Source organism: Pezoporus wallicus, unplaced genomic scaffold, assembly GCF_028554395.1.
Source record: "Pezoporus wallicus isolate ANWC-B61680 ecotype Strahan unplaced genomic scaffold, APGP_CSIRO_Pwel_v1 contig_14377, whole genome shotgun sequence".
Taxonomy (NCBI): domain Eukaryota; kingdom Metazoa; phylum Chordata; class Aves; order Psittaciformes; family Psittacidae; genus Pezoporus; species Pezoporus wallicus.
Window position 1 is genome coordinate 33556 of NW_026640254.1, and position 22603 is coordinate 56158.

Below are 22603 nucleotides of genomic sequence, written 5' to 3' on the forward strand. Positions count from 1 at the left end.
CTGCCCCGGGGGTAGCGGGGGTCTCAAGCTCCGGTCCCAACACCCCCGGGTATCAGGGAGCATCCCCGGGGCTCCCCAGCATCGCGGATGCAGCTCTTAATAGTGATGGCTCCGTGCCTGGCCATGGCTACATCGCCTAAAGGAGAGGATAAAGGACGGAATGCCGCTTTGGGAGCCATAAAGAGGATGTGGGGAGCCCCTCTGGGGAGGGAAAGCTGCCCTGATCCCATGGGATGCCGGAGCCAGCATCCCGAAGGCTCTGGGATCAGGGTGCAGCCCTGCCTCCCCGCCCACCCCTCACCATGCGGGTGTAGCTGTGCTGCCTGACAGCGTGGTACCCGAAGGCCAGCACCGCCACGGCCACGCAGAACTCGAGCAGGATGAAGACCACGAGCAGGGAATCCATCCCATTGCTCAGGAGCTGCGAGGAGCCGGAGGGAAGGGTCCCTTTCCCCCCTCCATCCCGCTCCGTTGCTTTGGCAACCGCTCTGGGATGGAGGCTGGGACCCTGCATCGCAACGGGACGAAAAGGGGGGGGGGGGGTTCTAACCTTGCTCTCGCTGTGCGAGCACCACTCGGGTCTGAGCCGGATCCCAGCGCCGCGCTCGCAGCCGGGGCTGTCCCGGGTGATGGCCGTGCTGTGGAGCAGGGCGGCCACCAGGGTGCTCAGGATGAGGCCGGCATTGAACACGCAGCACGCCTTGACCTGCGGGAGGAGACCCCTTCCATCAGCGGCTCCGTCCCTTCCCACCAGGACGGAGGCCCTGGGAGGAGCTCCCTGAGCATCCCAGCACGGGTTAATCCCGCTGGGATCCACCCAGAGCATCCCCTCCGTGTGTGCCCTTTGTCTGGAGGCCCAGGCTCCCAAGCACGGGGCATGGACCCTATGGGGTGAATCCCGCAGGAGGGATCCCAGCAGCCGCTGGAAGGAGCAGGAGACATGGAAGCAGTGGGACCCCAGGACCACCCCCCCCCTTCCCCCTCACCAGGAGGATGCTGTCTCGCTTCTCGCTTTCCACCAGCAGAATGCCCGAGGCCAGGAGCTGCTCAGGGAACAGAGGCATCAGCGGGGACGTTCCCCTCCCATCCCACACATCCCGGTGCCCATCCCGCTGGGAATCCCCACCAAGAGGGTGGGAGATGCGGGTGGCAAAGGGATCTGCTCCCACGTCCACCCGCATCCCTTTGTGCTCGTTGGACACCGAGGAGAGGCCAAGCACATCCCTGCTTACCAGGAGCCCCAGCCAGAAGAGGACCCCGCTGGCCACGGGGAGGGGAGGTTTGCTGTGCTCCGATGCCGTCAGGATGATCCCGAAGCAGATGTGGATGATGCCGGTGAAGATGTGGATGGTCTAAGGAAGGATGGGCATCACCAGCATCCCACCTCCATCCCGTCGCCTCTTCCCCCAGCCAAGGAGCCCCCTCCAGCAGCACGTTCCCATGGGATGCTCATCGCGGGTGCCCCATCCCTCGGGAATGCCGCCTCTCACCCCCAGCGCCTTGGGCTGAGCCCTTCGGAAGCTTTGGACTTGGAAGGACACCGGGGCTGCCGCCGGCCCGGAGCTGGGAGCCAATTGGGCCGCACGGGGGTCGGAGGCCGGGATGACTTCCGTGATGATGCGCACTCCTCCGACATCCGTCACCGTGGTGGCCGCCATTCCCTAGGGAAGGCGCAGGATGAGGCCCTCAGCTCCAGGAAGCAGCGCACAGATGCGGCCCTGGGGAGCACAAGCAGCTCTGGCATCCCCCGACGGAGGTGTCCCGCATCCCGTCCTGCTCCCGGCACCTCGTCCCCAGCCGGGTACCTCCTCCAGCCTGCCTTTATCCTCCTCTTCTTCCCTGTGGTCTCCCCGTTGCCGTGCTGATCCCAATGCCCTTTGCTCCCTGCAGGAAGTTTGCGCATGGAAATCCCTCTTGCTCAATGAGGTGGCTTCGGCCAAGAGTGAGGAACGAGGCTGGGAAAGCCTCAAGAGAAAGGGAAGCTCCTTTATTGCCTTGCCTTTGGGCTTCTCCTTCCGGAGCCGCGGCCCCATCCCTGCGGGAAGGACGCAGGGCCCGGTGCGGGCTCCATCGGGATCCGCAGGGATGGGGCCGTCTGTGGCAGGAAGCGAGAGCTGAGCTCCCGTGGGATAAGCTCGGGGTGCCCCTTCCTCCCTTTGGCTGGCCACGGGTCTCCATTTCCGCTGCTCACCATTCCCAGTGCTCTCCAAGAGGGATGGGAGCCTCCAGGCTTGGGAAGAGCCCCCCCCCCCCCCCCCCCAGCTTCCATGGGGGTTGGATGTCGGATGCTGGGTGCTGGTCCCATCCCTTCTCATCCTCATCCTCCTCTGTGCTCCAGAGCTCTGGCTCCGCACCAGGGAACAAATCCCCTTGATCCCAGTGGGATTGCGCCGCAGGACAAGGAGCAAACAGGACAAGGTGGGATTTAACCTCTACCCATGAGAGCAGCCGGGCTCAGGGCTGGGGGACAGGATTCCACGTGGGAATTTTCCTCCCTTGGAGCTTAGGAATGTCACCAGGCTGTTCCTTGGAACGGGAATATTCAGGTACAAGGACCTGCAGGTGGCTTCGCACCGCATTGGCAGCGCTTAGGAGCCGTACCCCGGCTCAAGCTTCACCCCACGGTCCCAGAAAGGACCGGATCCCAGGCTCAGGATTGCAGGAGCGAGGCTTGGAAGTGCCTTTCCCTTTCCCTTGACCCTAGAGGGAGCTGGAAGCCAGGGCCAGCAGCGGGATGCGGTCCCCATCCCACGGAGCTGGAACCCTGGAAGGGGTTGGGATGAAGGGAGCTTGAAGCTCCCCCATCCCGGGACACCTTCCCCTTAGGGCAGCCTGTGTCCAGCCTGCATCCCGTGGAGCTGCCCATGGCATCCCGCAGGGAGCAAGCACTTGGCCTTGTAAAGGGCTGCCAAGCAGCGGGCCGGCTTTCCAGGGAAAACATGGGCACGGATGGGGTTCAGCCCCTTCCTCGCACTCCCGGTGCCTCTCAGGCTGGAACCTCCCAACGGAGGAGGAGCCCCTTTCAACAGCCCGATGCTAAGCAGGGCTCCCATTGCCAGCCTCCGCAGGGTAAGGACCGCTTTAACCGGCGTGGAGATGCTGGGATCCCCTCTTGAGCCTTTAGGCAGCCGGGCTGGCTTCCAGCATCCGCACCCGGCTGAAAGCTCCGGCTCCGCTGGATTTCCTCCCGCATTCCCAAAGCATTCCTGACGGCTTCAGCCTTGCGGCCCCGAAGAGCCAAGCCCCTTTGCCAAGGGAAGGGTCCATGGAGAAAGCAGCTCCAGGTGGGGATGGCAGCATCCCAAGGGAGGATGTGCGGAGCTCTTCGGGATAGGGAAGCTTTAAGCTGAGGGGGATGCGGGGAGGAGGCAAAGCCGCTCGGTGCAGCGGTCCAGCCCTTAATATGGAGGAATTCCTGGCTTTGCTGATAGATCCAACACATTCCTTGGATGTTATTATTCACCCTGTTCGTGTAGGTGGGGGTTGGCTTTCCTGACAGCTGGAATTCTGTTCTTTGCTGGATCTTCTTCCTTTCCAATCCCCATCTGCTGCTCGCACAGGGCCGGACAACAGGTCTACCCCATGGGGTGCAAATGGCTCTCCCGCATCCAATGGCTTCATTCCAAGCCTCCAGCATCCCATAGGATGCAATGGGAAAGCCTGGCTGGGTGCATCCCTTCCCAGCAGCACAGCACAAGTTTGTGAGCCTGCCGGGAAGCCTTTTCCGAGCCCCAAAGTCCTGCTTTTTCCAACGAAAATAGCCTGGGATGGAGCAGTGCTGCTCACAGGAGGTCCCTGCTTCCTGGGAAGAGCTTTACATCCCCATAGGAACCCCAAAAGCCAGCCTTGTGCTTCACTTCCACCTGGTTCTCACAGGGCTGCTTCCAGGAGAACGCCTCTTCCCTGGGAAGCGGAGCAATTCCTGGGCACCGGTGATGCCAAGCCTCGGATCCCCACTGCATCCCTGCCACCCCAGGGGCGTTATCCCTGCTCTGTGTCCCCCAGACCCACAGAGGGAGCCGTCTCCAAGGGGCAACCCTTGGGAAAAGGGGAGGAGAAGGGGATGAAGAGGCAGCCACTGCCCTAAATCCAAGGGGATCCCGGCAGGTCGGGATGGGGATGGATGCCCAGGAGGACCGGGATGCTTTGGGAGCAGAGGACCCAGGGCAGCATCACCCCGGGATGGGCTCATGGGCTCCCCTTGTTGGGGTGAGGTGGGACCCCCCCCCCCCCATTTCAGCTCCACATCTCCCCCTTTTCCCTCATTATGGGATGCAGAGCCCAGCTCAGCCCATCACCCCTCGCTGCTCCACATCACACGAGGAGCAGGCCCCATTCCATCTTCTCCATCCTGAAGCCTCCTCCTTGCCCCCTCCCAAACCCCTCCGAGGCTCCAGCATCCTTCCAAGACACAGGACCCAGACCTGCTCTAGGGATGCTGGTGCTCTCCACCTTTATCCATGGAGATAAAGCCTCCAGGATCTCCAGGCTGGGGACCAGTCCCTGTGCTCGGGACCAAGGTGACCCATGGGAGGGTGGCACGAGGGCGCGCTCATCACCCTGCGTGTGGGACCAGCATCTTTTGGGGTGATGAGGGCAGGGATTGACCCCGTCCTTCTCCATCGGCCCCAAGGCAGGGACAAGGAGCAGGGGAAGGAGCAAGGACAGGGAGAGGGAGCAGGGCCCTTGGTTTGCTCCTGGGAAGAGGAGGAAGAAGAAGAGGAAGAAAAGGAGAAGGAGGAAAGGGAGGAAGGAAAGGAAGGAAAGAAAGGACAGGAAGAAGAGGAAGAGGAGGAGGAGATGGCCCCAGGTGTGTGCAATGGGCTGAGTAAGGGATGCAGCCACCACCCGCCCTCCCATTGGCAGAGCTGCAGCCGCCCCCCGCCTTGGCTCAGGTGTAAAAGCCATCAATGGAAGCTGCTCCTCTTCCTCCTCCTCCTCCTCCTCACGATGAAGGCTCTCAGGAGATGCTGGTTCCTGTTCTTCCTTGGGGCTGCAGCTTGGGCACACGAGGCTCTGGGTATGGATGGCTGCTGGGGGATGAGGACCAGGGTCTCCTCCTCAAGCTCCTTGGGGCTGAGCATCCAAGCCTGGTTTGGGATGAAGGGGGCTTAAAGCTCCTCCAGCTCCAACCCCAACCCCTTCCACCGGAGCAGCTTGCTCCAAGCCCCTGTGTCCAACCTGCCCTTGAGCACTGCCAGGGATGGGGCAGCCACAGCTTCTCTGGGCACCCTGTGCCAGCGCCTCAGCACCCTCCCAGGGAAGAGCTTCTGCCTCAGAGCTCATCTCAGTCTCCCCTCGGGCAGGTTCAAGCCATTCCCCTTGGCCTGTCCCTACATCCCTTGTCCCAAGCCCCTCTCCAGGTTTCCTGCAGCCCCTTCAGGCACTGGAGCTGCTCTCAGGTCTCCCCTTCAGGAGCCTTCTCTTGTCCAGGCTGCCCCAGCCCAGCTCTCTCAGCCTGGCTCCAGAGCAGAGCTGCTCCAGCCCTCACAGCATCTCCATGGCCTCCTCTGGCCTCTCTCCATCAGCTCCAGGTCCCTCTTGTGCTGCTGCCCCAGAGCTGGATCTGCAGCGAGGGAAGCCCTGGGCTGGCTCCTGCATCCCCCATTGGGATGCTTGAGGAGCAGCACAACCACACGGGTGCCATGGGGCACCAGCACGAAGCAGCTCAGCCCCTGGGGCCACCTTTCCCCATGGCCATAAGAGCCAATATGGGGCTGACCTGAGGTTGATGTGGGTGCCCCCATGCTCAGCCCTGTTTCTGCTCCCTCCCATTGCAGTGTCCATTACATGTGGCCATACCCGGATCTCCGTGATGGTCCCGGCTGCTCTCCTGGGGCCCCGTGTGCTCCATGGGGAGCTGACCCTGGGGTCTGGCTGTGGGGTGACGGCTGCTGATGGGGATGGCTTCCGGCTGGAGCATCCCCTCATGGGCTGCGGGACCAGACTGGAGGTGAGGGATGCATTGGGTGTAGGATGAAGGGGGGACGGGACCATGTCCCAAAGGAGGGGGGGCAGCATCTGGTGAGCGTGAAAGCTCTTAGGGGTGGATGGGACGGGGTCCTCCATGGGGCCTGTGCCATCGTTGTCACTGCACCCACGGGTCGGGTGGCCTCCATGGAAGCATGGGATGGGATGGGTTGGGCCTTAAGTTCCGACCCATTGCTATGGAGATGATGGCAGCATCCATAGGGACATCCCTTGTGTGAGGGGTGAGACCTGGCTCTTCGCATGGGGTGCTGGGGACATGGAGGGGACCCCTGTTGTGATCCCCCCCCCTTTCCCACAGCTCCTTCCTAACACCATCCACTACAGCAACATCCTCCACTACCGCCCCATAGCCATGGGGCCCGTGGCTCGCGCCAGGCCCTTCTCCCTGCCCGTGGACTGTTACTACCCCAGGTAAGGGGGCGATGGGCGGGGGGGGGTGCCCTGCACACAATGGGGTGTCCCCGGGGCCCGTCACCTATGGGGTGCTCCATGGTGCAGGACAGGCAGCGTCTCCTCCGGACCCATCCGCCCCACTTGGGTCCCCTTCGGCTCCACCGTCGCCCAGCGGAGACGCTTGCGCTTCGCCTTGGATGCCTATGACAGTGAGTGGGGACCCCCCCCACCCCAAGCCCCTTTATGTGTATGGGGGGGGGCACAGGACCCCCCCACACCCCCTGCCTGGCCAGCACCTTTAGGGGGATGCTCAGGGCACCCATCACCATGCAGGGACCTGGGCCTCCCGCCTGCTGCAGCCCATCTATGGCCGGGGGGAGCTGCTGAACGTGGAGGCATCGGCGAGCACGGGCCCCATCCTGCCCGTGAGGGTCCTGGGGGATGACTGCGAGGCCGCCCCGAGCGCGGGGCCGCGGTACAAGGTCATGGACAAGGGGTGAGTGATGGAGGAGCAGGGCCCAGCTCGTCCCATAGGGGGGATGCCTGATGGGAGGATGGAGCCAGGAGGGGCTGGGCTCTGCTCCCAAGGAACAAGGGATGGGACAAGAGGAAACGGCCTCAAGCTGCACCAGGGCAGGTTTAGATGGAGCTGAGGAACAATTCCTGCCCCAGAGGGTGCTCAGGCATTGGAACAGGCTGCCCAGGGCAGGGCTGCAGGCACCGGCCATGGAGGGGCTCCCAGACCCTATAGCCAAGGCCCTCAGCGGTGGCCATGGGGCTGGACTTGATGCCCTTAAGGCTCCTTCCCAACCCCATTGGTTCCATGGTCCCCATCCCCACAGGTGCCTGCTCGGCCGTTCCCTGCCCCAGCGCGGGCACCGCTCCCTCCGCTTCCAGCTGGATACCTCCCTCTTCCCGAACGCCTCCGGCAGCCAGGTCTGTGCTATGGGGCTCGGGATGCTCGCTGCCGAGCTATGGGGCAGCTCAAGGTGCTTGTCCCTGCAGCTCCATCTCCGCTGCCACCCGAGGGCCGTGGCCGAGGGCGCCGGCAGCACCGTGGGCAGAACCTGCTCCTATGATCCCGTATCCCGTTCCTGGCATTCCCGGCACGGAGCCGGCTGCTCCTGCTGCGCTTCCCCATCCGGCTGCAGGGGCCGGCGCCGGCGCTTCGCCAGCAGCCGAGGTGAGGCGGATCTCGGCTCCCACGGTGGGATCCGGGCTCCCCATGGGGATACCCGGACCTGACGCTCTCCTCCTCGCAGCGCTCCTGCGGGAAGCCACCGTCCGCTTCGGCCCCTTGGGGCTGCTCCCAGCTCTTCCCAGCTCATCCCTGCTCCCCACAGCGTTCCCTAGGGCAGCAGAGCCGTCACCTCGCAGCCCCTCGGTGCCCATAGTGCGGGGCGAGAGCAGGGACTCGGGTGAGTGTGAGCTGCCCCATGGAGCTGGGGGGGACCCTGCCGCCCCCCTCCGTCTGCCCCACTGCCGCCCCCCTCCGTCTGCCCCACTGCCGCCCCCCTCCGTCTGCCCCACTGCCGCCCCCCTCCGTCTGCCCCACTGCCGCCCCCCTCCGTCTGCCCCACTGCCGCCCCCCTCCGTCTGCCCCACTGCCGCCCCCCTCCGTCTGGCCCACTGCCGCCCCCCTCCGTCTGCCCCACTGCCGCCCCCCTCCGTCTGCCCCGCTGCCGCCCCCCTCCGTCTGCCCCGCTGCCGCCCCCCTCCGTCTGCCCCACTGCCGCCCCCCTCCGTCTGCCCCACTGCCGCCCCCCCCCTCTGCCCCATTGCCGCCCGCCCCATTGCCACCCCCCCTCACCCCATTGCTCTCCCCACAGGCCTGTCTCTCCCCATCCCTGGCCCCACACTGGCCATGGTGGCCATGAGCTCCGTCCTCGTTGCCGTGGCCGTGACCGGCTGCTATTGCTCCATGCGGCGGCACTGGGGTGAGAACAGGAGGGGGGGCCCCGAGGCAGCCCCGGGGGAGCCCAGTGCTATGGTCCTGGCCCCCACCGCAGCCATGGGGCCCCCCCATGCTCATGGGGACCCTGCCGTGGTGTGAGCATCCTTGGTATAGGAATAAATGCGAGCGTCCTTCAGCTCCATCCTTTGGTGATGCACCCATGGGTGCTGGGGGAAGGGGGGGGGGGGGGGGGTATTGTCCCATGGAGGAGCTTGTTGGCACCTCAGCTTTGGGGCTGCAGTGCCTGAAGCTGCCATTGGAGATGGGCTGAAGGGGTCTTGGTGCTCTCCCACCCCCCCCCAGGATTGCTTGGGTAGGGGGGCCCCAGGCCAGACGCAGGGGGATGGTCGGAGGGGTGATCCCTCGTGCCCCCCAACTCCATCCATGGGGCTTTCGTGTACTGACATGGGGTGTTCATGGAGCTCTTGGCTGGACCCCATTGGCCAGGGTGTGAAGCCCCCATGGGGTGGGGGAATGTGGGTATCCAGCCCCCCCCGTGATGCTCTCCACAGCCCCAGCTTTCAGGCAGGAGATGCTTTGTGCCTAATGGCCTTGATGGATCTTGCTGCCAGGAACTGGCTGCAAAGAGCTTTTTGCTTTCTTCATTTTCTCTTTATTCCCTCCTGTCTGAGCTCCTGCAACCACAGCCTTGGCCGGGGGGGGGCTGTAAATGGGGCTGTAGCTCAGCCAGGAGCTTTTCGGGGGGGGGCACAAAACACTTCGGGGAATAGCTTTTGTCAAGCATCCTTTCCTATGTGTGTGCTGGGGGATGGGGTCTGAGCATCTTCCCCTAAGGAGAGGGTACCACTGAGCATCTTCCCCTAAGGAGAGGGTACCACTGAGCATCTTCCTCAACGGGGTGGGTACCACTGAGCATCTTCCCCTAAGGAGCGGGTACCACTGAGCATCTTCCCCTCGGGAGTGGATACCACTGAGCATCTTCCCCTAAGGAGTGGGTACCACTGAGCATCTTCCCCTAAGGAGCGGGTACCACTGAGCCTCTTCCCCTAAGGAGCGGGTACCACTGAGCATCTTCCCCTAAGGAGTGGGTACCACTGAGCATCTTCCCCTAAGGAGCGGGTACCATTGAGCATCTTCCCCTAAGGAGCGGGTACCACTGAGCCTCTTCCCCTAAGGAGCGGGTACCACTGAGCATCTTCCCCTAAGGAGCGGGTGCCACTGAGCATCTTCCCCTAAGGAGTGGATACCACTGAGCATCTTCCCCTAAGGAGCGGGTACCACTGAGCATCTTCCTCTAAGGAGCGGGTACCACTGAGCATCTTCACCTAAGGAGAGGGTACCACTGAGCATCTTCCCCTAAGGAGCGGGTAGCAGTGAGCATCTTCCCCTAAGGAGCGGGTACCACTGAGCATCTTCCCCTAAGGAGCGGATACCATTGAGCGTCTTCCCCTAAGGAGTGGATACCACTGAGCATCTTCCCCTAAGGAGCGGGTACCATTGAGCGTCTTCCCCTAAGGAGTGGGTACCACTGAGCATCTTCCCCTAAGGAGCGGGTACCACTGAGCCTCTTCCCCTAAGGAGTGGGTACCACTGAGCATCTTCCCCTAAGGAGCGGGTACCACTGAGCATCTTCCCCTAAGGAGCGGGTACCACTGAGCATCTTCCCCTAAGGAGTGGGTACCACTGAGCATCTTCCCCTAAGGAGCGGGTACCACTGAGCATCTTCCCCTAAGGAGTGGGTACCACTGAGCCTCTTCCCCTAAGGAGCGGGTACCACTGAGCCTCTTCCCCTAAGGAGTGGGTACCACTGAGCATCTTCCCCTAAGGAGCGGGTGCCACTGAGCATCTTCCTCTAAGGAGCGGGTACCACTGAGCATCTTCCCCTAAGGAGCGGGTGCCACTGAGCATCTTCCCCTAAGGAGCGGGTACCACTGAGCATCTTCCCCTAAGGAGCGGGTACCACTGAGCATCTTCCTCTAAGGAGCGGGTGCCACTGAGCATCTTCCCCTAAGGAGCGGGTACCACTGAGCATCTTCCCCTAAGGAGCGGATACCATTGAGCGTCTTCCCCTAAGGAGTGGATACCACTGAGCATCTTCCCCTAAGGAGCGGGTACCATTGAGCGTCTTCCCCTAAGGAGTGGATACCACTGAGCATCTTCCCCTAAGGAGCGGGTACCACTGAGCATCTTCCTCTAAGGAGCGGGTACCACTGAGCATCTTCCCCTAAGGAGTGGGTACCACTGAGCATCTTCCCCTAAGGAGAGGGTACCACTGAGCATCTTCCCCTAAGGAGCGGGTAGCAGTGAGCATCTTCCCCTAAGGAGCGGGTACCACTGAGCATCTTCCCCTAAGGAGCGGATACCATTGAGCGTCTTCCCCTAAGGAGTGGATACCACTGAGCATCTTCCCCTAAGGAGCGGGTACCATTGAGCGTCTTCCCCTAAGGAGCGGGTACCACTGAGCATCTTCCCCTAAGGAGTGGGTACCACTGAGCATCTTCCCCTAAGGAGAGGGTACCACTGAGCATCTTCCCCTAAGGAGCGGGTAGCAGTGAGCATCTTCCCCTAAGGAGCGGGTACCACTGAGCATCTTCCCCTAAGGAGCGGATACCATTGAGCGTCTTCCCCTAAGGAGTGGATACCACTGAGCATCTTCCCCTAAGGAGCGGGTACCATTGAGCGTCTTCCCCTAAGGAGTGGGTACCACTGAGCATCTTCCCCTAAGGAGCGGGTACCACTGAGCCTCTTCCCCTAAGGAGCGGGTACCACTGAGCATCTTCCCCTAAGGAGCGGGTACCATTGAGCATCTTCCCCTCGGGAGTGGATACCACTGAGCATCTTCCCCTAAGGGGCGGGTACCATTGAGCATCTTCCCCTAAGGAGCGGGTACCAGTGAGCATCTCCCACCCACCCCATAGAGTTGTGGGGAGCTGCTTCTTCCATCACCCCCATTACGGTCCTGTATGTTCCTATATGCTCCTATACGTTCCTATACGCTCCGTATCCCCTGCTCACCCCGTGATGCGCGGCCGGACGGCGGGGTCCGCGATGGGGCTGGGCGGTGGCCGGGGGGGGTGCCGCAGCCTCTGACGTCACCCGCGGCCCCCCAATGAGCGCCCGGCCTTGGGGGGCGTGGCTGGGCGAGGCCGCGGGATTGGGGGGGGGGGGGGGGGGGTAGGAACGCCCCCGGTGGGGAGCGGGGCTGCTCCGGGACCGGGGAGGGGGCGTCCCTTTGCCCCCCCCCCGCCGCTTCCATGCAGGGCATGGGGAGCCTGCGGCTCGGCAGCCGCGCAGTGATGTACACGGCCGAGACCCTGCCCAAGGGCAAGAACCGAGTCATGGGGGTGAGTCCGGGGGGGGGCAATTCCCGGGGAATCCTTTCCCTGCCCCATTCCCGCTGTTTCTGCCTCATTCCCGAGGGTTTCTACCCCCTCCTGCTCATCCCCTTTGCAATGCTCCAGCTTGGGGACAAGGGGACCCCCATCCCGGGATGCGGGAAGGGGGGGGGGGGTGTTTGTATGGCTTGCTCCCGCTCTATCCCGGCGCTATCCCATAGACCATCCAAATCATGACCGGCTTCATGCACATCGGCTTCGGGATCGTCCTCACCACGCTCACCAACGTCTACACCTCCGTCTTCGTCATCGGAGAGATCCCTTTCCTGGGCGGCGTGTCCGTGCGTAGTGTGGGGACGGGGAGGGATTCCCACCGGGAATGATGCCCACCGGCAGGGATTCCCGTTGGGAATGGTGCCCGCCGCCATCCCGGTCCTCCCAGGGAGAAGGCTTTCAAAGTCAATGCCTAACAGCACGCAATGAGCTCACCGTGCCCCCAGGACCCTATGGGTCGCTGATGCTGGGGTGGTGGTGGTGGGGGTGGTATTTGGGGTGACCATGGCCGTGTTTCACTGTGGTCCCCCCCTCCCCTCTCCCCTTTTGGCAGTTCATCATCTCGGGCTGTCTGTCCATCGGGGCAGAGAAGAGCCCCACAGAGTGTGCGGTGAGTGGTGCTGGGCACCCCAAAGTGGGTGCAGGATTGGGGGGGGGGGGGGGGAGCAGCCCCAAACCCCATCAGGGCAAAGCCTTTCGCAGGAGTATTCCTGGCAATGGGAAGGAAGGAAAGGATCAACCCCCCCCCCCCGCCTTGCTGTTACCCTGACATAGACCCACAGTGATGGGTGTCCCTATGGGGTCTGGGGCCGCCCCACATCCCTGCGCTGCCCCCAAAGCCCCTCTGCGCCCGCAGGTGAAGGGCAGCCAGACCATGAACATCATCAGCGCCATCTTCGCCCTCCTGGGCATCGTAGCCTTCATCGTGGACCTCAACCTCAACGGGCTCTATCACTCCGGCTTCAACTACTACGGCTACTTGGTCCTGGTAGGTGGGGGGGCACAGCCTGGGCCCCCCTTTGCTTCTAGCCCGGACCTGCCTGAACCCGGGTAGAAGCCTTTTGGGAGCATCCTTTTCCCCCTTCCGCATCCCTTCTCCATCCCTTCCTGAGCCTTTCCTGGGGAATAGGGGACCTTTCCCGGCCCCTCTGCCTTTTGGGGACATCCCTTTCTCCCTTCTCCATCCCTTCCTGAGCCTCTCCTGGGACATGAGAGGCTTTTCCAGGCTCCTTTTCCTTTTGAGAACATCCCCTTCCCCCCTTCTGCATCCCTTTGAATGCTTCCTGAGCCTTTCCTGGGACATGAGAGGCTTTTCCAGGCTCCTTTTCCTTTTGGGAACATCCCTTTCCCCCCTCTGCATCCCTTTGAATGCTTCCTGAGCCTTTCCTAGGACATGAGAGGCTTTTCCAGGCTCCTTTTCCTTTTGGGAACATCCTTTTCCCCCCTTCTGCATCCCTTTGAATGCTTCCTGAGCCTTTCCTGGGACATGGGGGAAGGTTTTCCAGGCTCCTCCTTTGGGAACATCCCTTTCTCCCCCTTCTCTATCCCTCCTGGAGGTTTCCTGACCCCTTCCTGGGAAACGGGGAGCTTTTCCAAGCCCCTCTGCCGTTGGGGAGCATCCCCTTCTCCCGTTCTTTATCCTCCTGGATCCTTCCCGACCGGTTCCTGGGATATGGGGGTGTGTGTGTGCTTTTCCAGGCTCTTCTTCCCCTTGAATCCATTCCCTTCTCCCTTCTCCACCCCTTCGGGAGGGGAGGGCGCTGTTCCACGCTGCTCTATGGGGCTGGTTGTGGGGGGGGGGAGAGCCATGGCCCTGCCCGGAGCCGGCTGCCGGCGCCGCGCCGCCTTCCTGCCCTATTTGCGGGCGATGACTCAGGCTGGAAGCGCCCCAAAAGCCATCAAAGCAGCGAGGCGGAGGGCTCCTTGGTACCCCTTGGGGCGGGCCGTGGGGTGAAGGGAGCCCCAATCTATGGGGTGGGATGGGTTCCATGGGGATTCCTCCTCCTTGAGGAGGTTTTCCCCCCACCCTGGAGCTCGCAGGGAACGGGATCTCCATCGTGCTGCTCATCTTCACCATCCTCGAGTTCTGCATCGCCGTGGCCACGGCGAACTTCTGGTGCAGGGCCACTCGCCTCAGCTCCAATGAGGTAGGGCAGGGGGTGCAGGGCAAGTTGGGGGCTGAGCCCTGTCTGGACCCATAGCGCTGCTTTACCCCCTTGTTTCGTGTGTCCCCCCCCAGTCCATGCTGATCGTGCCCAGCACCACGCGGGTGGACCTGGCAGCCCCATCGGCTGAGATGCCGCAGCCCCCCAGCTACACCGAGGTGAGCTCCAGCCCCACGGAGCACGGGGAGCCCCATGGGGGAGCAGAGCAAAGCCCATGGGGGAGCAGAGCAAAGCCCATGGAGGAGCAGAGCAAACCCCATGGAGGAGCAGAGCAAACCCCATGGAGGAGCAGAGCCAACCCAATATAGAAGCAGAGCAAACCCCATGGAGGAGCAGAGCAAACCCCATGTATGAGCAGAGCAAACCCCATGGGGGAGCAGAGCAAACCCCATGGAGGAGCAGAGCAAACCCCATGGAGGAGCAGAGCAAACCCCATGGAGGAGCAGAGCAAACCCCATGGCGGAGCAGGGCAAACCCCATGGAGGAGCAGAGCAAACCCCATGGAGGAGCAGAGCAAACCCCATGGAGGAGCAGAGCAAACCCCATGTATGAGCAGAGCAAACCCCACGTAGAAGCAGAGCAAAGCCCCAGTTCGGAGCAGGTCCAACCCCATTTAGCCCAGCCCCAGCTCTGCTGCTGGCTCCCAGGAGCAGCATCCAACCCTTGCATGTCCCCCCATCCCCAGGGATCACTCCAGCACCTTGCCCTCGATGCTCTGCACTCGCTGCCGGGCGCAGGGAGCCGGAGTCCCCATGGGGTGGTGGGTGCCGGGGGCTCACCCAAGCCCCATCTCCCACCTCTTGGCTTCCTTTGCAGCTCGCTGCTCCCGAGGTCTAACCCGGTGCTGGCCCACGAGGACATCGGTGTGGGTCCTGTCTCCATCCCCGGCCCCACAGCATCCTCCTCCCACCGCGCTGCAGGCTGGGGTGCGCTGCTCCCTGCTCCCCAAGCCAGCAAGCACCCCCCAATTCCCCTCCCCATTGCTTCAGGCCTCGAGGTGAGGGGAAAGAAGGGAGGGGGGGGCTCTTTGCTTGCTGGCTGCTTCCCCAGGGGTTGTCTGGGGGCTCCATGGGGTGGTTCTGCCTATAAGTACCCTGTTGGGGCTCAGGGCCTCCTTGGTGCTCATGGAGAGATCCCAACGTGTGCTGGGAGCCAGAGCATCTTCCTCGGCTCGGACCCCTCGGCTTCCCTTCCTCTTTGGAATAAAGGCTCTCTCTGGGTTTGTGGCTCCTCTTTTGGGGTTACCTCAACGCAGAAGCTTCACTTCCCTCCCCAAACCCGCTGTGGGGCTTTAGGGGTCTTCGGTGCCCGGCTGGTCCCATTGGGGAGGGTGAGATGAAGGTCCCTGCGCACCGCCTCTGCTCCTAAGGGATTCTTCCACCCTATTCCAGCCTTGAAATCGTTCCAGGGCTGCTGGAGCAGCTGGGAAGCCAATGGCAAGGGTGGTGGTGGCAGCAGCTCCACCAGGACCGCTCCTTGGGCTGACGCAGGGACACCTGATGATGCTCAACCCATGGGGCTGCAGCGGGTTGAGCATCACCTCCTGAGCATCACCAGTGATGCAACCCCGCAACAATCCCTCATTTTGGGGTTGGAAATGGAGATTCCTGAGCTCTTTTTAACCAGAAAAGGGTTTTTTTTTGCCTCTAAAGAGCTCGTTCGGGAGCTCCATCCTTGAGCACCCTGCAGGGGTGGTGATGAGCATCCTCCACCGCGCTGAGGAAGCGCGGTATTGCTGTCGCATCCCAAAAGCTGGGGCTGGAGGGGAGGGGAGGAGCGAGCCCCTGGTGCGTTGTTGGTGCCTTAAGGTGGGATTTATCCCGTTCCTTGGGGACGAAGCCCATCTCCAGCCCCAGAGCAGGGTCAGGGCTGTTGTTGGAGCCAGCCCTTGGGCTCTGGGTTGTGTTGGATGGGTCCTGCCTTGTTTCCCCCCTGCCCTGCCCAGGCTCATGGATTATTCACTCGCTCCCGGTTATTTCTGGTCCTGCCTCTGCAATAATCATGAGCAGGTTGAGGAGGAAAGGCCCGGAGCAGAACCAGCCCCGTGTGAGCCTGGAGCCGTGCACGGAGCCCCTGCGGAGCTGGGGGCATCCGAACAGGGATGGGCTCTGCTTGAGAGAGCCCAGAGGGGGGACATGGGGATGGTGCGAGGGGCTCCTGAAGGGGAGACCTGAGAGCAGCTCCAGTGCCTGAAGGGGCTGCAGGAAACCTGGAGAGGGGCTTGGGACAAGGGATGTAGGGACAGGCCAAGGGGAATGGCTTTAACCTGCCCGAGGTTGAGGAGACTGAGATGAGCTCTGAGGCAGAAGCTCTTCCCTGTGAGGGTGCTGAGGCGCTGGCACAGGGTGCCCAGAGAAGCTGTGGCTGCCCCATCCCTGGCAGTGTTCAAGGACCATGGGGCTTGGAGCCCCCTGCTCCAGGGTTGGAGCTGGAGGAGTTTTAAGCTCCCTTCATCCCACCCCACCCCACGGTTCCACTGCTCCTTCCCAATGACCTCCAATGGAAAATCCCAGTGCCCGCAGCCAGCACCCAGCCCAGGGACCCAGATAAGCCGGCGGTGCCTGGCGGTGACACGGTGGCTACGGGAAGGTGACCGGGAAAGGGCACCGGGACCTGTTATAAGGAACCAAGGAGGCTTGGGCAGCCGAGAGCGCTGCTCTGGCCCCAGAGGATGCTCCATGTGCCTTTGTCCCTCGGCGTCCTGCTGGCCCTGCTGGGTGCCCCATGGGCTCAGGGCTGCGGTGAGTGCGGCGCCCAGGAGCCATAAGGGGCCCCGGGACCCTGTTTTGGGGGGGGGGGGGGGCCGGTGACCCCCAGCCCCTCTCTCCCCACAGCGGCCCCACAGGCGCTGGTGTCGGAGCTGCTGCAGCGCTTGGAGGGCTCCGTGCTGGAGGATGCGAGCCCCAACCCCAGCGTCCTCCTGGCCCTGAACCTGGCCGGCTCCTCCAGCAGGGAAGCGCAGAAGCTGCTGCTCCAGCAGCTGAAGGAGGAGGCGGTGAAGAGGGCCCCGAAAGGTAGGAACGGGGCAGGGGATGCTCCCCGCATCCCATAGGGCCTGGTGGTACCGCTCCGATCCCCCTGTCCCCACAGACATGGCCTCGGGGGAGGTGGCTCTGCTCGTGCTCGCCTTCCTCTCCTCCTGCCAGGACCCGCAGCAGGTCCAGGCCCTGGGGCTGAGCGTTGACCTGCTCCGCATCCTGCAGCAGGCGACCGACGGGGAGCTGGCCAACATGGGTAGGGTGGGATGTTGGGGGGGGGGGGGACACACCGGGGCTGCCTCCTGCCTGCGTCCCCAGCACCTCCCCATCCTCTCCCCGTCCTCTCTCCGTCATCATCTCCTCTACATTGCCCCCCCGTCATCTCCCCATCGTCCCCACATTGGCTCCCCATCATCCCCCATCACCTCCCCATCCTCTCCCCGTCCTCTCCCCATCATCATCTCTACATTGCCCCCCCGTCATCTCCCTGTCGTCCCCCATCACCTCCCCATCCTCTCCCCCCAACATCCCTGATCACCCCCATCATCTCCCCATCACTTCCTCATTATCCCCATCATCCCCATCATCTCCCTCACCTCCATCACCTCCATCTTCCCCCCATCATCTCCCCATCATCCCCATCACCTCCTCACCATCCCCATCATTCCCCATCACCTCCCACCAACTCCCATCACCTCCCATCACCTCTCCATTACCCCCCATCACCTCCTATCACCTTCCCATCACCTCCCCATCATTCGCCCTTATCCACATCACCTCCCCGTTACCTCCCCCTCATCCTCATCATTCCCTATCATCCCCATCATCTCCCCATCATCCCTATCACATCCCCATTACCTCCCCATCACCTCCCCATCATTCCCCATCACCTCCCCATCATCCCTATCACATCCCCATGACCTCCCCATCACCTCCCCATCATTCCCCATCACCTCCCCATCACCTCCCATCACCTCCCCATCATTCCCCATCATCCCCATTGCCTCCCCATCATCTCCCCATCACCTCCCCATCATCTTCCCATCATTCCCCATCATCACCATCACCTCCCCATCATCCCCATTGCCTCCCCGTCATCTCCCCATCACTTCCCCATCACCTCCCCATCATCCCCATCACCTCCCATCACCTCCCCATCACCTCCCCATCATCTCCCCATCACCTCCCCATCATCCCCATCATCCCCATCATTCACCATCATCCCCATCACCTCCCCATCATCCCCATCATTCACCATCATCCCCATCACCTCCTCATCACCTCCCCATCATTCCCCCTTATCCACATCACCTCCCCGTTACCTCCCCCTCATCCTCATCATTCCCTATCATCCCCATCATCTCCCCATCATCCCTATCACATCCCCATTGCCTCCCCATCACCTCCCCATCATCCCATCACCTCCCATCACCTCCCCATCACCTCCCCATCACCTCCCCATCATCCCCATCATTCACCATCATCCCCATCACCTCCTCATCATTTCCCCATCATTCCCCCTTATCCACATCACCTCCCCGTTACCTCCCCCTCATCCCCATCATTCCCTATCATCCCTATCACATCCCCATTGCCACCCCATCATCTCCCCATCATTCCCCATCACCTCCCCATCACCTCCCCATCATCCCCATTGCCTCCCCATCACCTCCCCATCACCTCCCCATCACCCCCCATCATCCTCTGTCATCCCCCCATCATTTTCCCATCATCATCCATCTCCTCGCCACCCCCCCCATCACCCCCCATCGCCCCCCATCCCCACCCCACATTCCCCCTGCAGAGGTCGAAGGTGTCCCCAGGACCACCCTTTACAGCGTCAGCCTGGACGCCCTCAGCCTGTGCCTGGCCGGGGTTGGCGGCTACCAAGAGGCCTCCGTGGAGCTGGCCAAGGAGCTGCTGAGCCCCTCCAGCCCCCTCTCCGTGGGTGAGCGCCCCCAGCCCCATTGCACCCCCCTCTGCCAGCCCCACACATCCCGATGGTGACGGTGGTGGGGGGGGGGAAATGTCCCAGACACCCGGGCCATGGCGGTGCTGGCGCTGGTGTGCACCCATGGGCGCACGGACCTGGAGGACGTGCGGGACCTGCTCCGAGAGGCTGTGGCCGAGGTCACCATCGCCTTCCTGGACGAGCAGGAGCAGAGCGGCGGCCTCATAGGGAACATCTACAGCATGGGGCTGGCCATGCAGGTACACGGGGCCGGCGTGGGACGGACCCCACCGGCATCCGCGACCGCGGCCCCACCATTCCCCGCGTGCTCCGCAGGCGCTGCAATCCGCAGGGGCCTTTTACGCCCCTCGGCGATGGGATTGCTCCCAAGCCGTGGCCGCGGTGTCCGAGCATCGCTTCCAGCTGCCCACGGCCATCGCCCAGCTCGTGCCCGCGCTGCTGGGCAGGACCTACCTGGACGCGGCGAGCGCGGGTTGCTCCTCCCGGCGCGCGCCCGCAGCCGCAGGTACCGCTGGTCCCCAAGGGGAGGGATGCTCCTGCTCCGCATCCCCGGTGCCGCCCCGTAACCCGCATCCCCGGCAGCGGAGCCCATCACCGTGCTGTTCTCCGTCACCAACCGCCTCCAGGGAAAGCCCTTCGGCTTCAGCACCGCCGTGCGCGTCCCCGCCGGCTCCACGCTGCTGCAGGTCATGGAGGCAGCGGCCGAGGAGAACCCCGAGGTCTATAGGTGAGGCCTGTGATGCTGTAGGGGAGACCTATAGATTCTATAGGTGAGGCCTATGATGCTGTAGGGGAGACCTATAGATTCCATAGGTGAGGCCTGTGATGCTGTAGGGGAGACCTATAGATTCTATAGGGGAGGCCTGTGATGCTGTAGGGGAGACCTATAGATTCTATAGGTGAGGCCTGTGATGCTGTAGGGGAGATCTATAGATTCCATAGGTGAGGCCTGTGATGCTGTAGGGGAGACCTATAGATTCTATAGGTGAGGCCTGTGATGCTGTAGGGGAGACCTATAGATTCTATAGGTGAGGCCTGTGATGCTGTAGGGGAGACCTATAGATTCTATAGGTGAGGCCTGTGATGCTGTAGGGGAGACCTATAGATTCTATAGATGAGGCCTGTGATGCTGTAGGGGAGACCTATAGATTCTATAGGTGAGGCCTGTGATGCTGTAGGGGAGACCTATAGATTCTATAGGTGAGGCCTGTGATGCTGTAGGGGAGACCTATAGATTCTATAGGTGAGGCCTGTGATGCTGTAGGGGAGACCTATAGATTCTATAGGTGAGGCCTGTGATGCTGTAGGGGAGACCTATAGATTCTATAGGTGAGGCCTGTGATGCTGTAGGGGAGACCTATAGATTCTATAGGTGAGGCCTGTGATGCTGTAGGGGAGACCTATAGATTCTATAGGTGAGGCCTGTGATGCTGTAGGGGAGACCTATAGATTCTATAGGTGAGGCCTGTGATGCTGTAGGGGAGACCTATAGATTCTATAGGTGAGGCCTATGATGCTGTAGGGGAGACCTATAGATTCTATAGGTGAGGCCTATGATGCTGTAGGGGAGACCTATAGATTCTGTAGGGGAGGCCTATGATGCTGTAGGGGAGACCTATAGATTCCATAGGTGAGGCCTGTGATGCTGTAGGGGAGACCTATAGATTCTATAGGTGAGGCCTATGATGCTGTAGGGGAGACCTATAGATTCTATAGGTGAGGCCTATGATGCTATAGGGGAGGCCTATAGATTCTATAGGTGAGGCCTATGATGCTGTAGGGGAGACCTATAGATTCTACAGGTGAGGCCTATGATGCTATAGGGGAGACCTATAGATTCTATAGGTGAGGCCTGTGATGCTGTAGGGGAGACCTATAGATTCTATAGGTGAGGCCTATGATGCTATAGGGGAGACCTATAGATTCTATAGGTGAGGCCTATGATGCTGTAGGGGAGACCTATAGATTCTATAGGTGAGGCCTGTGATGCTGTAGGGGAGACCTATAGATTCTATAGGGGAGGCCTGTGATGCTGTAGGGGAGACCTATAGATTCTGTAGGGGAGGCCTATGATGCTGTAGGGGAGGCCTATAGATTCTATAGGTGAGGCCTGTGATGCTGTAGGGGAGACCTATAGATTCTATAGGTGAGGCCTATGATGCTATAGGGGAGACCTATAGATTCTATAGGTGAGGCCTATGATGCTGTAGGGGAGACCTATAGATTCTATAGGTGAGGCCTATGATGCTGTAGGGGAGACCTATAGATTCTATAGGTGAGGCCTATGATGCTGTAGGGGAGACCTATAGATTCTATAGGTGAGGCCTATGATGCTGTAGGGGAGACCTATAGATTCCATAGGTGAGGCCTATGATGCTGTAGGGCAGACCTATAGATTCTATAGGTGAGGCCTATGATGCTGTAGGGCAGACCTATAGATTCTATAGGGGAGGCCTATGATGCTGTAGGGGAGACCTATAGATTCTATAGGGGAGGCCTATGATGCTGTAGGGGAGACCTATAGATTCTATAGGTGAGGCCTATGATGCTGTAGGGGAGACCTATAGATTCCATAGGGGAGGCCTATGATGCTGTAGGGGATACCTATAGATTCCATAGGGGAGGCCTATGATGCTGTAAGGGGAGGCCTAGAGGGGCTATAGGGGAGGCCTATGATGCTGTAGGGGAGACCTATAGATTCTATAGGTGAGGCCTATGATGCTATAGGGGAGACCTATAGATTCTATGGGGAGGCCTATGATGCTATAGGGGAGACCTAGAGGGGCTATAGGGGAGACCTAGAGGGGCTATAGGGGAGGCCTATAATGCTATAGGGGAGACCTATAGATTCTATAGGGGAGGCCTATGATGCTATAGGGGAGACCTATAGATTCTATAGGGGAGGCCTATGATGCTATAGGGGAGACCTATAGATTCTATAGGGGAGGCCTATGATGCTATAGGGGAGACCTAGAGGGGCTATAGGGGAGGCCTATAGAGGCTATAGGTGAGGCCTATAATGCTATAGGGGAGACCTATAGATCCTATAGGTGAGGCCTATAATTCTATAGGGGAGGCCTATAGACTCCATAGGTGACCTATAACTCGATAGGTGAAACTTATAGGTTCTATAGGTGAGAGCTATAACTCTATAGGGGAGGCCTATAGATGCTACAGGTGAGACCTATCACTCTATAGATGAGACCTATAGATTCTATAGTTGAGACCTATAACTCTATACATGAGACCTATAGACCCCGTAGGTGACCTATAAGTCTATAGGTGTGACCTATAAGTCTATAGGTGAGCCCTAGAGCCTCCATAGGGGAGGGCCCAAGGGGTTTAGGGGCAGGTTCCCCTATGTGCCTCTGTGGAAGCTTCCAGACCGAGCAGACGTCCTGGGGGATCATGGTGGTGTCCATCCATGGGCTGGCCGGGAGCGCCGCGGATCGGACGTACTGGCGGTTCCTCAGCGGCAGCGATGCTCTGCAGGAAGGTGGGATGGGAGCTGCTCCAATGGGGTGGGATCCATTGGGTTGGCTCAGCCCCAGGGCAAGAGGATCCATTGGAATGGATCCATGGAATGGGAGGTGGGATGGGAGCTGCTCCCATGGGGTGGGATCCATTGGGTTGGCTCAGCCCCAGGGCAAGAGGATCCATTGGAATGGATCCATGGAATGGGAGGTGGGATGGGAGCTGCTCCCATGGGGTGGGATCCATTGGGTTGGCTCAACATCAGGGCAAGAGGATCCATTGGAATGGATCCATGGAATGGGAGGTGGGATGGGAGCTGCTCCAAT

The 22603-nt window shown here is 61.2% G+C and overlaps 3 protein-coding genes across 3 annotated transcripts; 2 read left to right on the plus strand and 1 right to left on the minus strand.

Annotated features, from left to right (window-relative positions):
- Positions 1-8: 8 nt before the first annotated feature.
- LOC130604067 (membrane-spanning 4-domains subfamily A member 15-like) lies at positions 9-1881 on the minus strand. The gene is made up of 7 exons (XM_057418325.1): positions 1806-1881; positions 1491-1661; positions 1233-1352; positions 987-1043; positions 551-706; positions 302-421; positions 9-136 (listed from the first exon to the last, which is right to left on the minus strand). Exons 2-7 carry the CDS (start codon positions 1656-1658, stop codon positions 128-130), a joined length of 630 nt encoding a protein of 209 aa, XP_057274308.1. The 5' UTR covers positions 1659-1661; positions 1806-1881; the 3' UTR covers positions 9-127.
- A 9591-nt stretch (positions 1882-11472) lies between these two features.
- On the plus strand, positions 11473-14744 carry LOC130604065 (membrane-spanning 4-domains subfamily A member 12-like). The gene is made up of 7 exons (XM_057418322.1): positions 11473-11643; positions 11856-11975; positions 12242-12298; positions 12545-12676; positions 13722-13835; positions 13928-14011; positions 14670-14744. The coding sequence occupies exons 1-7, from the start codon at positions 11554-11556 to the stop codon at positions 14688-14690; spliced, it is 618 nt and encodes a 205-aa protein (XP_057274305.1). The 5' UTR covers positions 11473-11553; the 3' UTR covers positions 14691-14744.
- A 1503-nt stretch (positions 14745-16247) lies between these two features.
- Positions 16248-22299, plus strand: LOC130604064 (cobalamin binding intrinsic factor-like; the record flags this gene model as incomplete). The annotated part of the gene is made up of 9 exons (XM_057418321.1): positions 16248-16274; positions 16522-16594; positions 16688-16867; positions 16944-17087; positions 18636-18779; positions 18867-19042; positions 19119-19335; positions 19386-19530; positions 22181-22299. Coding segments are annotated over exons 1-9 (1225 nt in total), but the record flags the coding sequence as incomplete, so codon positions are not given.
- Between the last annotated feature and the right edge of the window lie 304 nt (positions 22300-22603).

What these genes read in the sequence shown, in the direction of transcription:
- LOC130604067 (XM_057418325.1), bottom strand. Translation starts at nt 1,658, where the DNA reads ATGGCGGCCACCACGGTGACGGATGTCGGAGGAGTGCGCATCATCACG. An exon ending in CTCAGCCCAAGGCGCTGGGG is followed by an intron (nt 1,353 to 1,490) that starts GTGAGAGGCGGC and finishes ATCCTTCCTTAG; the next exon opens with ACCATCCACATCTTCACCGG. An exon ending in TCTTCTGGCTGGGGCTCCTG is followed by an intron (nt 1,044 to 1,232) that starts GTAAGCAGGGAT and finishes TTCCCTGAGCAG; the next exon opens with CTCCTGGCCTCGGGCATTCT.
- LOC130604065 (XM_057418322.1), top strand. Translation starts at nt 11,554, where the DNA reads ATGCAGGGCATGGGGAGCCTGCGGCTCGGCAGCCGCGCAGTGATGTAC. An exon ending in GCAAGAACCGAGTCATGGGG is followed by an intron (nt 11,644 to 11,855) that starts GTGAGTCCGGGG and finishes GCTATCCCATAG; the next exon opens with ACCATCCAAATCATGACCGG. An exon ending in CTTTCCTGGGCGGCGTGTCC is followed by an intron (nt 11,976 to 12,241) that starts GTGCGTAGTGTG and finishes CCCTTTTGGCAG; the next exon opens with TTCATCATCTCGGGCTGTCT.